Source organism: Sus scrofa, unplaced genomic scaffold (assembly GCF_000003025.6).
Source record: "Sus scrofa isolate TJ Tabasco breed Duroc unplaced genomic scaffold, Sscrofa11.1 Contig2258, whole genome shotgun sequence".
Classification (NCBI taxonomy): Eukaryota; Metazoa; Chordata; class Mammalia; order Artiodactyla; family Suidae; genus Sus; species Sus scrofa.
Window position 1 is genome coordinate 226,447 of NW_018085058.1, and position 17,374 is coordinate 243,820.

General features: G+C 36.1%; 1 protein-coding gene across 1 annotated transcript; it reads right to left on the reverse strand.

Annotated features, from left to right (window-relative positions):
* Positions 1-13,137: 13,137 nt before the first annotated feature.
* Positions 13,138-14,013, reverse strand: LOC110258515 (olfactory receptor 7A17-like). Its single transcript, XM_021081766.1, has 2 exons — positions 13,659-14,013; positions 13,138-13,373 (listed from the first exon to the last, which is right to left on the reverse strand). Exons 1-2 carry the CDS (start codon positions 14,011-14,013, stop codon positions 13,138-13,140), a joined length of 591 nt encoding a protein of 196 aa, XP_020937425.1.
* Between the last annotated feature and the right edge of the window lie 3,361 nt (positions 14,014-17,374).

A 17,374-nucleotide genomic window follows, 5' to 3' on the forward strand; every position in this document is an offset into this window, starting at 1 on the left:
GAGCTGGCAAAAGTGGATATCTACTAGAAGAAGATGAAAATATCCCCCTCTAACAGTCATATTTTCAAAAACAAAAATCAGTAGGATTATCTATTCACTGAAACAGTAACCAATACTTTTTAGTGAATACCTAGAAAGCAACATATTAAAATCCAAAGGTAAGCCAAAGAATCTTAATTAAGGCAAGAATCTCAGAGGTAAGAAGATAAACATATTTAACTAAATAAAATGTGAAACATTTTTTATGATGAGCATGTCCCCCAAATGCCAACTAAGAAACATTAATTTTTTAGGCCATTTGAAGAAAGGTCTGTTTAGAACTTCTGACCATTTTTTTTTTGACTGGGTTGTTTGGTTTTTTAAATATATAAAGCTGTATGAGATATTTATATATTTGGGAGATTAAATCCCTGTCAGTCATTTCATTTGCAAAGATTTTCTCCCATTCTGTGGCTTATCTTATTGTTTTATTTATGGTTTCCTTGGCTGCGCAAAAGCTTTTGTGTTTAATTAGGTCTTATTTATCTATTTATTTATTTATTTTTATTACTCCAGGAGGTAGATCCAAAAATATAGTGCTGCAAAGAATGTTCTGCCTATGTATAAAGTTTTTTTTTTTTTTTTGTGGGGGCCCCCCAAACCCAGTATATGGAAGTTCCCAGGCCAGGGGTCAAATTGGAGCTGTAGCCACTGGCCTATGCCACAGCATTTCAGGATTCAAACTGCATCTGTTACCTATACCATAGCTCAGGGCAACACCAGATCCTTTAACCCATTGAGCAAGGCCAGGGACTAAACCTGCATCTTCATGGATACTAGTTGAGTTCCTTACTGCTGAGACAATGGGGAACATTTAAAAGTTTTATAGTAGCCAGACTTACATCCAGGTTTTTAATCCATTTTGAGTTTATTTTTAGGTAAGAAAATGTTCTAATTTCATTTTTTAAATGACCACATCTGTGGAATATGGAAGTTTCTGGGCTAGGCATTGAATTGGAGCTGCAGCTGTAGGCCTACACCACAGCCATGGCCACAATGGATCCAAGCTGCATCTGCAATCTATGCAGCAGCTTGCAGCAATGCTAAATGCTTAACCTACTGAGCAAGGCCAGTCACTCACAGAGACTATGTCAGTTCCTTAACCTGCTGTACCACAATGGGAACTCCCTAATTTCATTCATTTACATGTAGCTCTGCAGTTTTCCCACAACCGCTTATTGAAGAGACTGTCTTTTCTCTAAAGACAGACAGATGGCCAAAAAGCACATGAAAAGATGTTCAGCATTGCTAATTATTAGAGAACTGAAGTGCAAATCAAAACTTCCAAAGCATCACTTCACACTGGTCAGAATGGCCATCTCAAAAATTCTACAAACAATAAATCCTGAAAAGTGCATGGAAAATTTCCCCCCTTTACACTGTTGGTGGGAATGTGTAACAGTGTAACCACTATGGAGAACAGTATGGAGGTTCCTCAAAAAACTAAACATAGAACTACCGTATGATCCAGAAGTTCCATTCCTGGGCAAATATCCAGAGAAAACCATAATTTGAAAAGATATATGCACCACAACGTTCATTGCAGTACTCTTTACAACAGCCAAGATATGGAAGCCACCTAAATGTCCATCCACAGAGGAATGGATAAAGAAGTGGGATGTATATGCAATGAAATATTACTCTGCCATAAAAAGAACAAAATAACACCATTTTAAGCAACATGGATGGACATGGAGATTATCATACTAAGTGAAATAAGTCAGACAGAGAAAGACAAATACCATATGAGATCGATAGAATGCAGAATATAATAAAAATGATACAAAAGAACTTATTCACAAAACAGAAGCAGATTCAAAGATTTTGAAATCAAAATATGGTCACAACTGGGAAAACCATGGGAGGAGGGATAAATTAGCAGGATGGGATTAACGTATGCACAGTACTATATAAAAATAGAAGAGTAACAAGGACCTACTGTATACCACAGGGAAATCTAGGCAATACTCTGTAATAATCTATATGGGAAAGGAATCTGAAAAAGAATGGATATATCCATATGTATAACTGATTCACTTTGCTGACACCTGAAACTAACACAACATTGTAAGTCAACTGTTCTCCAATAAATTTGTTTGAAAAATCATTTTGCAGGTGACAATTGTAGCATAATAGGCATGTATTATGTGGGTATCTAATAATAACAGGCAAATCAAAATGGTGATCAAATATATGAATCAAACGCAGTAACTGATTAGAAAACAACAATCTTTTCCAGTGTATTCTCAGTCTAAATTCATTTGACTGGAGAGTTATCACACTCCAGTCTAACTCACTTAAAGAGTTGTCATACTCCACTCTAATTCACTTAAAGAGTGTCACATGGTTGTAGTGGTACTTTTAAACTAGTGGCAAAGGCATATTACCTATTTTTTTTGGTCTTTTTGCATTTTCTAGGGCCACTCCCATGAATATGGAGGTTCCCAGGCTAGGGGTCTAATTGGAGCTATAGCCACCGGCCTACACCAGAGCCACAGCAACATGGCATCGAAACCACGTCTGTTACCTACACCACAGCTCATGGCAACATCAGATCCTTGACCCACTGAGCAAGGACAAGGATCGAACCTGCAACCTCATGGTTCCTAGTCAGATTCGTTAACCACTGAGCCATGGCAGGAACTCCCATATTACCTATTTTTGGTGACAGAAATGTAAAGCATTATAATCTTTCTGAAACAATCTAAGAATAGTACAGATATTTAAAGTACAGACATTCTTTAACTCGAGGTTTCTCAGTCTCAACACTACTGACATTCTAGGGGAGACTGGTCTTTGTGGTGGGGTCTGTCCTGTGTATTGTAGGATGTCTAGAGCATCCCTGGCCTCCCCCTTCCCTCCCCAGTGTGATAGGAAGATACTTCTACAAGCATTGCTCAGTGTTCCACAGGAAACAGAGTTTCTTCTTGTCAGAACCAGAGTTTAAACAATCTCAAATATTTTTGCTGCAATGATACAATAGAACTTTAAAAAGAAACATTATGGAAGATCATGGATAGTGTGAGTAGCACAGCCCCATCATGAAATATTAAACAGCTATTGAATAATGAACCAGTATTGTCCTAGTTTGATTGAAAGCAAGTCCTTGAGGAAAAGGGAACCCAGGTAGGAAAAACAAAACAAAACAACAGAGATTGCACTAAAACATAAAGATCACCTATAATGTGCCTAGGATTCTATGCATGCAAGTATGGAAAAGTGTGTGGATAGGTAGGTGTATATAATAGAGAAAAAGAAGTTTTAAAAGAAAGTTAAGAACACATGGGGAAATATCAGTGAGAATGAAATTAGTTAAGTATAGCAGTTTTGAAGTAACTGAATGTTATGTAATTGAATGAAATCTATAATTAACTTCTATAAAGATAGAAAGTAGTAATAATTTAATGATATCAACATGTGGCAATAATTCAATATTCAATTGCCAGTAACTTGGAAACAAAACAATACAGAAGAGGGGATTTTAAAAAGGAAGGAGGAAGGAATATCAGCCTATAATTTTTCTCTTACAGAAGATTATGGATTCAAATTCTTTTATGGAAGATAATAGTGACCTTTATTCAAATTGTAAGGAAGAGTGCCTTCCAGATGATGGCCAAATGTGATACATTGTTTATAGATACATGCCAGCACAAAAGGCTGTAAAGACAATAAGGAGTAACAGAGATGAAAGGAAGTTAGTATATGCATATGTATAAAAAGTTATTCATTATCACTAGTATATGCGTATGTATAAAAAGGTATATATTAGCACTGAATAAAGGAGATTATTCAGTATTATTTTTGTTTAAAACAAGGTTTTTCAAGTGATGAATATTAAAGTGACTCAATTATTTCAGTAAAAAATTAAAAAGTAAAAAAGCTTTATTGGAGAGAAAACTATATGACTAATAATTTTGACAACACAAAATTTATATAGTATCAAACATTATCACAAATATACATATACCTACATAAAAGAACTAAATGGCAAGCAATTATTTGTGAAAAAATAAAACCAATTTATTTTTTGAAAGAATGTGATCAAAGACAGGAATGTAAACATACCAACTGCACTAAGCCCTCTACTCCAAAGCAAAGGTTTCTCCCAGATGATTTTGATCAAGTGGTAAATGGCTAACAAAGAAATATTTAAAAACCTATATATATGTGCAGTCTCACAGGCAGTAAAAAAATTGCAAAGTAAAGCTCTTTAGCAAATCTCTTTCACATGTTAAATATATTTTAAATGTGAATACCTAGAGTGAGAAAAGATACCGTGATATAAATATTTCAAGAAATGCTTTTGCAGGGATGTATTTGCATGAATCCCTTGATTTAGATATTTCTCTCATTAATTGTCATAAATGCCTCTTCTTTTAAAAATTTCATTTTGAAGTTCCCGTCATGGCGCAGTGGTTAACGAATCCAACTAGCAACCATGAGGTTGTGGGTACTATCCCTGTCCTTGCTCAGCGGGTTGAGGATCTTGCGTTGCCATGAGCTGTGGTGTGGGTCGCAGACATGTCTCAGATCCTGTGTTGCTGTGGCTCTGGCGTAGGCTGGTGGCTACGGCTCTGATTCGACCTCTAGCCTGGGAACCTCCATATGCCGCAGGAAGAGGCCCTAGAAAAGGTAAACAGACAAAAACAAACAAACAAACAAACAAACAAAAAACAATTTCATTTTAATGGCATATAGTTGACTTACAATGTTGTGTTAGTTTCAGGTGTCAGCAAAGTGAATCAGTCATACATATAAATATATCCATTCCTTCTTCCTCATAGGTTATTACAAACTATTGGAGTAGATTTTACTGTGCTACACAATAGGTTCTTGTTAATCATCTATTTTATACAGTAGTGTATATATTGTTATTCTCCCATTCCAATTCTTCCCTCCCCCTAATGGTTTAAATTATAGTAACCATAAGATCTGTTTTGAAATCTGTGAGTTTTTTTCTGTTTTATAAATAAGTTCTTTTGTGTTATGTTTATTATATTCCACATATAAGTGATGTCACATGATACTTGTCTTTCTCTCATTTTAAAATAAACAGAAATGACCTCATTTCACTGTTTACCCCCCTACAGCTAAAACTCTATTTCTCTGCTATTGTTAACTTCTAATACTGTGGGAATATATTCTTCTTTTTCTGAAAGCCCTTTATGCTTCCTATTCCCTCTTCCAGTTGGACTTCCATTTTTATCATTTAATTGGCAGCTTTGAATCTGTGTTACTGATATCAATATTTGATTGACTTTTAAGTTCATAACTAAAGACACTTATTTATATATCAGGCCAGCAAAAAATGACAGTAATCTCTGGTATCTGAGCTAGGCTGGATTGGCCCACAGGTGACCTCAGATAAACGTTGGAGGTTTCATCCTCTCTAATCCTCTCCTACAGTGTCTGCTGGGCTCTTGGACTCACCTTGATGGGAACTCTGAGAGAAAGGTCTCTGTGTGGAAGTTCAAATGCCTCCTGGATGGTTGATAATGGAGATGGAATCTCCATCCCCACAAGACACTTCTGGAAGGAGGAAGGGATAGGTTTCCCAGCCAGACTTAGGTCTCCAAAGGAAACATGTCCTGAGGAGCCTAAGATTGCTGAGACTGAGGGGATGGCAGAATATGAGATATTTATAGCTCACTTTACCCTCTCTTTCTAACATAGGGGACCAGGTTATAAGGCAGGTGAATTCAGTTTTTATTCCTCCTCCATTAACTTTTCTATATCCAGCGGTTTAAACTTCCTACACCTTATCCCAGCCTGAGTTAGAGTTTTCTCCAGGTCTAAGATTTAAGAGTATCTTCTGATTACTGCCCTTGGATTTTCCAATCATTGCAATATAGAAATAGCTGCTGATATTTCTATAAAAGTTATTATTTCCCTTTTTATAAGTGGGATGACTTTGTCCTTTCATATAAAACCTCAGGTACTACACTTAATGGCCTCCTGACACTTTCGACAAAACAAGTAGAATTTCTCCACTATATCAGAAGTTAAAAACAGTCTTCCAGTCCCTCGTTAAGAAATGCTTATAATTATGAGACTTATTTTTATGTATCATAGCTTTCCTTAGCACAATGAAATTGTCTGATTTCATTGTTGCAGAAATTCACTCTGTGATATTGTCCTTTTATATAACATAGCCCCAGTGTGTAAATGGGACTGAGAGGCACTAATATTCTGCTCAAAGGTTTAAACCAAGTAAGAGAAGGAGTCTTCACTGGAATCTCTCAGGATGCTTCTAGTTCTCAAACACTGGGGCAGTGATTCTCAACCAGAGATAATTTTCCAGCTAAGGCTATTTGACTTCTCTGAAGGGATGCTGTTGCACTCCTGTAATGAAGAGGACAGTATCCAAAACAAACAATTATACTGCTCCAAATTTCATCAATGAGAAGCTGAGAAAATTTACCTTAGACTGTCACTTCTATAAATTCACTACTCCTACAAATTACCATGGATAGTACTTAAAATGCAAATTCTGATTCACCATGTCTGATTCTGGGGGTGTGGGGACTCTACATTTAAAACAAACTCCTAGGTATTGTTTTTAAAGTATAGTTGATTTACAATGTTCCTTCAATTTATGTTGTATAGCAAATTGACCAGTCATATATATATATATATGTACATTCTTTTTTTCTTTTTTTTTCTTACTCTCTTCCATCACATTCTAACCCAAAAGACTGGACAGAGTTCCCTATGATGTACAGTAGGACTCCATTGCTTATCCATTCTAAATGTAAAGGTTTGCATCCACGAACCCCAAACTCCCTGTCCATCCCCTTCTCTCCCCTCTCCCCACTGGCAATGACAAGTCTGTTCTCCATGTCCATGATCTATTTCTGTTTTGTGGATAGGATCATTTGTGCCATATTTTAGATTCCACGTATAAGTGATATCATATGGTATTTGTTTTTCAACATGGAGACTATCATACTAAGTGAAGTAAGACAGATAGAGAAAGCTCCTAAGTATTGTTGATGCTGCAGTGGGCCATTTGAGTAGTGAAGTTATTGTCCTGTGTTAAAATCTAGTATTAGTAGATTTAGCTCTTCACCAAAAATATTCTGAGAATGTGATTTTTAAAGAGAGGTTTTTCGCCAAATTTTTAGGTGGTGTTAAATACTTCTCTGGATTTTTTAAAAATATAAAGGTGCTTGAGAGACATCAAATAATTTCTACCTGAAAAAGCCTTTGTGGTAGGCAGACAAGAGCTTCCAAAAGATGTCCACATCCTAATCCCAAGACCTTTTAACTCACAGATATGGAGAACAGACTTGTCTTTGAATAGGGGAAAAGGGGAGGAAGTGGAATGGATGGGGTATTTGGGGTTGGTAGATGCAAACTATTATGTTTTGAATAGATGAACAATCCATTCACTATACAGCACAAGGAACTATATCCAGTCTCTTGGGATAGAACATGATGGAAGATAGTTTGAAAAAATGAATGTGTGTATATATTCTTTTAGGTACATTCTTTTAGGTTTTATCATCTCACATTTCCTTCTGAAATAAGTAAAACATTGGCTCAGGGCAATTACATCATTAACAATAACATTACAAAGAAATTAAAACTTATTTTGTACCTTTTTGAATTATGCACAAATGGAATCATGTAACATGTAATGTTAATTTTTTAAATTCATTGAATTGTATGCTTTTAAAATGTACAATTTATTATATAATTATTCTTGGAATTAGTTAAGAATTTAAAATTTTTAGTGGTACATGGTTCAAGGTAGGAAGTGAAGCACATGTAGCTTAGTCACTCCTAAAATTAGGAAATTCTTCTAACTAGAAAGAAAGCAAAATGTTGTATGTGGATATAGGAACAGTGTGACTGAAATAAAGCAGTTAATATTCCATAAATCCACTTTTTTCCTATCAACTAAAGACTGACCTACATACATAAAAGAAAGATATTAACATAATGTAATTCATGACAGAACAGCAGTACAACAGCACACACATCATGGATGAGCATTAAAAACTCAAAATAGAGCCTGACAGCTGACAATAGACCCATGAAGAAGAGTCAATCAGAATTCAGACACCTCCTCATCCTATAATCCTATTTGACAATAAATGCATTACATTAAACCATTTGCTTTTAGTACAGCTTGTTATGAAGCCAACTGATACTATAATCAAAGTGAATAGAACTGAGGGGAATTATTATATTTTTTCTCATTCTAAGCAGCTGTCCTGATATTTGAATGGCATTTGTAGTTTACTGTTATTTGATTTTATTTCATATAACTCTATTAAAAATGACTCCATTGATGTTTCCTTGTGAGTAACTATGAAAGGTTAAAAGAATATGCCTGTTTCTTCAAAATTTATGACTCTGAATCACAGAGTTATAGTATGTTATATATGGTCACAGAGTCAATATACCATATGGTATATATATAATTCATTTAGCATCCTTTCAGTGCTTGTGACAAAACATAGAATGGGGAAGACATTTCATTTGGAGCAATGAAAGGAATCACATTCATGCGCAATAAAAGAAGTTTTAAAGCAGAAGCAGAAAAACAATTCAATATAAAATAATAATTACACCAAAAAAGCCTTCACCCTAATGCTAAACCACTTTACACACAGAGCTTACTTAATAAGTAAATGTACACCATGAAAAAATAGTTTGCATAGTAATAATCCAATACAAATATGCTTCATTATAGTGAAGGTCATCTCTGACTCTAACTTCATATGTCAAATTATTTATTAAAATTTGTATTTCACATAGAATACAATTGGAGACATACATTTGATGATCAGTTTTGACGGTGTCTCTGATAAACAATGTGGACACCTAGATAGGTAATTAACAAGACCCTACTGTACAGCACAGGGAAATCCACTTATTAGTTTGTAATAACCTATGTGGAAAAATGTGTACACACACACAGACACACACACACACACACACACACACACACACACACAGATGCATAACATCCAATTTGCTGTACACTTGAAACTAATACAAGTTTGAGAGTCAACTATACTCTAATAATATTTTTTTAAATTAAGAACAGGATCTGAGATGGGATTTAGAATGGATAAGCAATGAGATTTTATTTTATAGCACAGGGAACTATATCCAATATCTTCACATAAAATTATGAGGAAAATAATGTATATGTGTGTATTTGTATAGATAGATGATAGATAGAGACATAGATATATAGATAGATATATGAATGACTAGGTAACTTTGCTCTGCAACAGAGATTGGCATAACATTGTATATCAGCTACAGTAAAAAACCAAAATCTTAGAGGGAATAAAACTGAATGACCTTTCATGAAACACACTATCTTTTAAAGTCTATGTTTTCAGAAAGAGAAATTATGGTAGATGTGTAAAAAGCAATGATGAACAAAAAGCTATAAACAATGGTTTCATACTTTATACACTTATGAAATTACATAATTGGCTTTAGTTGCCTAGTTTTTTTTCAAAGAGGAGGCAAAACTCTGTTTATTCATTTAGTGAAATGAAAGGAACATTGCTCAGTATACACACACAAACACACACACACACACACACACACATATATAATTATTCTTAGGAAATGAATGTAGTCTCAGGAGATATATGGGAATTTCCACATATTTCACTTAAGGTAGTGAAAAATTCGGAAGAGTGGAAAAGTCCAGAAGGAAAAAAATCTTATTTGACAGGGCAGAGGAGTTAATGAAGCAAGTTAATTAAATTGTATGGAAAGTCCAGGAACTGATGACTGCATAGCCAAATTCTATCAAGCATTCTGAAAAGGGTACTTTTTCTTCTGAAACTCTTCCAAAAAATAGCAGAGGAAGGAACCCTCCCAAGCTAATTTTATGAGGTCACCATCACCCTGATACCAAAAACAGACAAGGATACCATAAAAGAGAGAAAATTACAGGCCAGCATCACTGCTGAACATAAATGCAAAAATCCTCAACAAAATATTATCAAACCAAATACAAATATATTTTAAATGGATCATATACCAGGATCAAGTGGGATTTATTCCAGGGATGCAAGAAGTCTTTGATATATGCAAATCAATTTGTGTGATACAGGACATTGACAAACTGAAAAAGAAAAAAAAAAATGATCACCTCAGTAGATGTAGAAAAAGCTTTTGACAAAATTCAACACCAGTTTCTGATAAATTCTCTCCAGAGAGTGGGGCTAGAAGGAACATACCTCAACATAACAAAAAACATATATGACAAACCCACAGCTAACATCATTATCAATGACAAAAAAGAGAAAAATTTCCACTAAGATCAGGCAAAAGACAAGGATGTCCACTTTCACCACTACTATTCAACATAATTTTGTAAGTTCTAGCCATGGCAATCAGAAAAGAAAAAGAAAGAAAAGGAATCCAATTTGGGAAGGAAGAATTAAAACTATCAGTGCTTGCAAATGACATGACAATATACCTAGAAAATCCTAAAGGCAGTTTCAGAAAACTTAGAACCCATGAATGAATTTGGCAAAGTTGCAGGATACAAAATGAATACAGAGAAATTGATTGCATTTAAGAGAAATCTGAAAAATCATCCCATTTACCGTTACATCAAAAAAGAATAATATACCTAGGAATAAACCTACCTAATGAGACAAAAGACCTATACTCTGAAAACTATAAGACACTGATGAAGGAAATCAAAGACAGAACCAACAGATGAAAAGATATACCATGATCTTGGATTGGAGAAATCAAGATTGCAAAATGATTGTTCTACCCAAAACAATCTATGGATTTGATGCAATGCATATCAAATTACAAAGGATATTCCTCACAAAACTAGAAGAACTAGAACACAATATTTTTTCTGGGGGGGATTTTAGAAATGTGCTTTTATTATATTCTTTATTTTTTTTCCCACTGTACAGCAAGGGGGTCAGGTTATCCTTACATGTATACGTTACAATTACATTTTTTCCCCACCCTTTGTTCTGTTGCAACATGAGTATCTAAACAAAATTCTCAATGTTATTCAGCAGGATCTCCTTGTATATCTATTCTAAGTTGTGTCTGATAAGTCCAAGCTCCCCATCCCTCCCACTCCCTCCCTCTCCCATCAAGCAGCCACAAGTCTTTTCTCCAAGTCCAAAATCATGGACTTGGAGAATAGAACAGAATATTTTAAAATCTGTATGGAAACACAAAATACCCCCAAAAAACAAATAAATATTTTTAAAAAAGGAAATGGGGACATCAGCCTTCTTGACTTCAAAAAATACTACAAAGCTACAGTTATCAAAACAATATGGTACTGGCACCAAAAAAAGGGGTGGGTAATATTGGGAAAAGAACAGAAAGTCCAGAAATAAATCTAAGCACTTATGCTCAACTAATCTATGACACAGGAGGCAAGAACATACAGTGGAAGAAAGACAGTCTCTTCAATAAGTAGTTCTGAGAAAACTGGACAGCGACATGTAAAAGAATGAAATTAGAACACTAACACCTTACACAAAGATGAACTCAAAATGGATTAAATACCTAAATATAAGGCAAATACTACAAAAATCTTAGAGGCAAATATAGGCAGAACACTCTCTGACATAAATCACAGCAACATCCTGTGTGATGCACTTCCTAAAATAATGACAACAAAGACAAAAATAAACCAATGTGACCTAATTAAACTCAAAAGTTTTGCACAGCAAAGAAAACCATTCAAAGAATGAAAAAGCCCAGAAAATGGGAGAAAAATCTTTGCATACAATGCAGCAGAGAAGGGATAAATCTCAAAAATATATTGCCAGTGCATACAGCTCAAAAACAACAAAACAACCCAAAGGAAATATGGGCAGAAGACCTAAACAGACATTTCTCCAAAGAAGACATATGAATGGCCAACAGGCCCAAGAAAATAATGCTCAACCTCACTAATTATTAGAGGAATGCAAATCAAAACTACAATGAGGTAATACCTCATAGAGGCCAGAATGGCCATCATTAACATGTCAACAAATAACAAATGCTGGAGAAGGTGTGGAGAAAAAGGTACTTTCCTTCACTGTGGGTAGTATTGTGAATTGGTACAACCACTAAGGAAAATAGCATGGAGGTACCTCAGAAAACTAAATATAGAACTGTCATATGATCCAGCAATCCCATTCCTGGGCATATATCCAGAAAAAACTACAATTTGAAAGGATACATGCATCCCTATGTTCACTGCAGCACTATTAACAATAGCCAAGACAAGGAAACAATCCAAAGTCTATCTACCTGATGAATGGTTTAAGAAAAAGTGGTACATATATACATGGAATACTACTCAGCCATAAAAAGGAACAAAATAATGCCATTTGTAGCAACATGGATGCAACTAGAGATTATCAAACTAAGTAAGTTAGAAAGAGGAGTTCCCGTCGTGGCGCAGTGGTTAACGAATCCGACTAGGAACCATGAGGTTGCGGGTTCGGTCCCTGCCCTTGCTCAGTGGGTTAAGGGTCCAGCGTTGCCATGAGCTGTCGTGTAGGTCGCAGACGTGGCTCGGATCCCTCCTTGCTGTGGGTCTGGTGTAGGCCGGTGGCTACAGCTCCAATTCAACCCCTAGCCTGGGAACCTCCACATGCCATGGGAGCGGCCCAAGAAATAGCAAAAAGACAAAAAAAAAAAAAAAAAAAAGAAAGAGAAAGACAGATACCTTGTGATATCACTTGTATGTGGAATCTAATACAGCATAGATTATCCCATCTACAAAACAGAAACCAATTACAGACGTGGAGAGCAGACTTATTTCCAGGGGACTGGGGAGCGGAAGAGAAATGGACAGAGAGTTTGGGGTTGCTGGATGAAAACTGTACCCTTTGGAATGAATGGACAATGGGGTTTTACTGTATAGCAGAGGTAACTGTGTGCTATTGGGTCACTTTGATGTACAACAGAAAATGAAGAAACATTGTAAATCAACTATATTTTAATTAAAAAGATGAAGAACAAAAAAAAAAGTTGAATCCAAAGAAATGGAAATAACAGGCAATATATTGAAGGAGCAAGTACTATTTCCACAATGTGATCAAAGAATTACAATATATGGCTCTGAGGCTTTGAGTTCTGCTATCCTGTGCATTTCTTCAGTCTCAGGACAAAGGCTCCTTTGGCAAATGTTTCCATCCCAGAGAATCCTTTCAGAGCCCTCCTTATGTCTTTATTTCTCAGACTGTAGATGAAGGGGTTCAACATGGGTGTGACCACAGTGTACATTACCGCAGCTGTTGCACTTGACTGTGAGCTGTGGGTAGCAAAAGGGCTGAGGTACACTCCTAGGCTAGTACAATAAAATAAGGAGACAACTGAGAGGTGAGATACACAGGTAGAAAATGCTTTATGCTTCCCCTGAGTGGATGAGTTTCTACATATAGAGGAAATTATCTTAGAGTAAGAGTAAAGGATACCAGCCAGGGTACTACCACCCAGAAGTCCAGCTCCAAAATGCATCACCATATTATTAAGAAAGGTGTCTGAACAGGCAAGTTGGACCACTTGTTTGATTTCACAAAAAAAGTGAGGAATTTCCAAGTCTATACAAAAAGACAGCTGCAACACCATTAAGCTGTGTAATAAAGAATACATGGCACACATCACCCAGGACACCAGAACCAGAAGCCCACAGAGCTGGGGGTTCATGATGAGCATGTAGTGCAGGGGGTCACATATGGCCACAAACCGGTCATAGGCCATCACAGTCAGAAGAAAGATATCCAATCCTGCAAAGTGTATGTAGAAGTATATTTGGGTGATACAGCCTTTGTAGGTTATAACTTTATTCTGGGTCTGGATGTTCCACAGCATCTTTGGGATGGTGGTGGAAGTGAAACATATGTCTACGAAGGACAGGTTGCATAGAAAAAAGTACATGGGTGAGTGGAGGTGGGAGTCAGAGCTGGCAGCCAGGATGATGAGCAGGTTTCCAAACACAGTGATGAGGTACATGGAAAGGATAAGCCCAAATATGAGGGGCTGGAGTTTTGGTTCCTCTGAGAATCCCAGAAGAAGAAATTTTGAGATGTGTGTACTGTTCCCTGGTTCCATAGGGTGGAGGTGACTATTGGGAAAAAAGAGAAATCGTACGACTAATTTTCACACAAATGAGCGTAACCCACATAGCTGAAATACAATTTCTAATTTGCTGTTAAGAAATTAATGTTAATATTTTAAATATAGATAAGTTATTGGGAGTAAACCATATTACATCTCTGACTAGAAATTTTGTCCCATTCTCGGTGTATTTCCAAGGAGTTTATATATGTAGAGGGTTTTTTCTTAATTTTTATCAGTGGATATTTGATTTAGAGTGCTATGTCAACTCTATTGTGCAGCATAATGACCCATCATATATTAACATATATTCTTTTAATCATATTCTCTTCTATCATGTTATAGCTCAAGAGATTGGATATAGTCTGGTGTTATAGATTAGTACCTTGTTGTTTATCCATTCAAAATGTAATAGTTTGCATCTACTAACCCCAAACTCCCTGTCTGTCCACTTCCTCCACTCTTCCCTTTGGCAACCACAAGTCTGTTCTCTATGTCTCTAATCTGCTGCTGTTTTTTAGATAGGACCATTTGTGCCATATTTTAGATTCCACATATAAGCGATATCATAGGGTGTTTGTATTTCTCTTTCTAACTTATTTCACTTAGTATGAGAATCACTACTTGCATCCATGTTGCTACAAATGGCATTATTTTGTCCTTTTAATGTCTGATTAGTATTCCATTGCGTGTGTGTATGTGCCAAGACAAGGAAACAATGAAAATGTCTTTACAGATAAATAGATTAAGAAAATGTGATTCACCAATGTGTGTAGTGCTGCAGTGAACATAGGGGTGCATGTATCCTTTCAAACTTTAGTTTTTTTCTGGATATATGCCCAGGAGTGGGATTGCTGGATCATATGGTAGTTCTATATTTAGTTACCTTAGGAAACTTCATCTGTTTTCCACAGTGGTTGTACCAATTTACTTTCCCACAAACAGTGGCATAAGTTTCCCTTTCTTTAAACCCTCTATAATATTTGTTAATTTGTTAATGATGGTCATGTTGTCTGGTGTGAGGTGGTACCTTATTGTAGTTTTCATTTGCATTTCTTTCATAACTCGTGATAGCATTTTTTCATGTGCCTAATGTGCCTAATTTGTATATCTTCTTTGGAGAAATATCTATGTAAGTCTTCTGCCCATTTTTCAATGGGTTGACTTTTTTTCTTTTGTGGTGAGTTGTATGAGTTGTTTGTATATTTTGATGACTAGGCCCTGGTTGGTTACATCATTTGCAAAGATTCTCTCCCATTCTATTGGTTGTCTTTTCATTTTTAAAAATGGTTTTATTTCTTGTGCAAAAGTTTTGAATATAATTCATTTTCATTGATATATTTTTGCTTTTATTGTCATTACTCTAAGATGTGGATCAAACAAGATGATGCTGTGATTTATGTCAAAGAGTGTTCTGCCTATATCTTCTTCTAGGAGTTTTATAATATCTGGCCATTTATTTAGGCCTTTAATGCATTTTGAGTTCATTTTTGTGTATGGAATTAGAGAATGATATAACTCCATTCTTTTACATGTAGCTGTCCAGTTTTTCCAGCACCACTTATTGAGGAGACTATCTTTCCTCCATTATATCATTGCCTCATTTTTCATAGATTAGTTGATGATAGGTGCTTGGGTTTATTTCTGGCCTTTCAATTCTGTTCCACTGGTTTATTTTTCTGTTTTTGTCCCAGCACCATTCTGTTTTGATGACTGTAGCTTTACAGTATAGTCTGAAGTCAGTGAGCCTGATTCCTCCAATTCCATTTTTCTTTTTCAATACTTCTTTGGCTATCAGGGTATTTTGTATTTCCATATAAATTTTTACATATTCTGTTCTAGTTCTGTTAGGAATTACCTTGTAATTCAATAGGAATTGCATTGAATTTGTAAGATTGCTTTGGGCACTATAGTCATTCTCATAATATCGATTTTCCAAACCAAGAGCAGGTATATATTTCCATCTGTTTGTCTCATCTTTATTTCATTAGTGTCTTATGGTTTCAAAGTGTAGGTCTTTTGCCTCTTTAGGTAGGTTTATTTCTAGGTATCAAGTATTTACATTTTAATGAGAAATTCTTTCTTGGAGTTCCTGTCGTGGCGCAGTGGTTAATGAATCCGACTAGGAACCATGAGGTTGCGGGTTCGGTCACTGCCCTTGCTCAGTGGGTTAAGGATCCGGCATTGCCGTGAGCTGTGGTGTAGGTTGCAGACGCGGCTCGGAACCTGCATTGCTGTGGCTCTGGCGTAGGCCGGTGGCTACAGCTCCGATTCGACTCCTAGCCTGGGAACCTCCATATGCCGCGGGAGCAGCCCAAGAAATAGCAACAACAACAACAACAAAAATTAAAAAAAAAAAAGAAATTCTCTCTTGTATTTAAGAAATTCTCTCTTGTATTTGATATTGAGTATCAACCATGTACTAAGAACAGGCAGGGGATAAATGGTGCTTAAAAACAAATCAACCATAATCCAAGGGTGGAGAAGGATATTCAAACAAAAATATTATATGATATGTCAGAAATTAACAGATGCTATGAAGAAAACAAAATCAATTATAAAGCAGAGAGTGGTAGGAAGTGTTGCTTGAAACCTTGCTTACTGTTCAGGCAAGGCCTGCAAACAATCTTCTAATTGAAGAAATTTATGAAAGAGTTAGTTAATATGATTTCTGGAGAAGTGTGTGCCTGGCAGAGGAAAGGGCCACTGAAAATGACGTAAAGAAGATGCTTGTTCCATATGTTCAAATCCAAACAAGAAAGTCAGTGGGACAGAAGAATAAAGATGAAATGGAGTGTCAAGAAATGGTGTCAGAGGATGTTGAGGGACAAGATGGCCTCCCTGCTACAGCTACCACTTCAGGCAACAGATAATCCCTTGTTCACATGCTGTTTCCTGTACTTTATTAATTCTGGTGCAAAGGAACACTATGGATTAAAGCAGATCTCAACCTTAGTACCATCTGTTGATTGAATTCTGGCCTCTGTATCATGCCACCTTAAATATATGGGTCCAGGTGCTTCTGTTTGAGAACTGCAAACACTCTACAAGGCACAGGCCCAGACACACCATGGCCTCCTTCATGGTGTTTTTGCTACCAATTATTCCTCACCCAGAAACACCCTCTCAAGCCATGAGTGGTTACAACTCAAGCTGGTCAGATCAGGTTGACTTTCTCCTAAAAAATATATGAATGATACTCAGAAATTCCAGTTCATAAGCTTCCAAAGGAACAATAAACTTGGGTTTCCTGTTT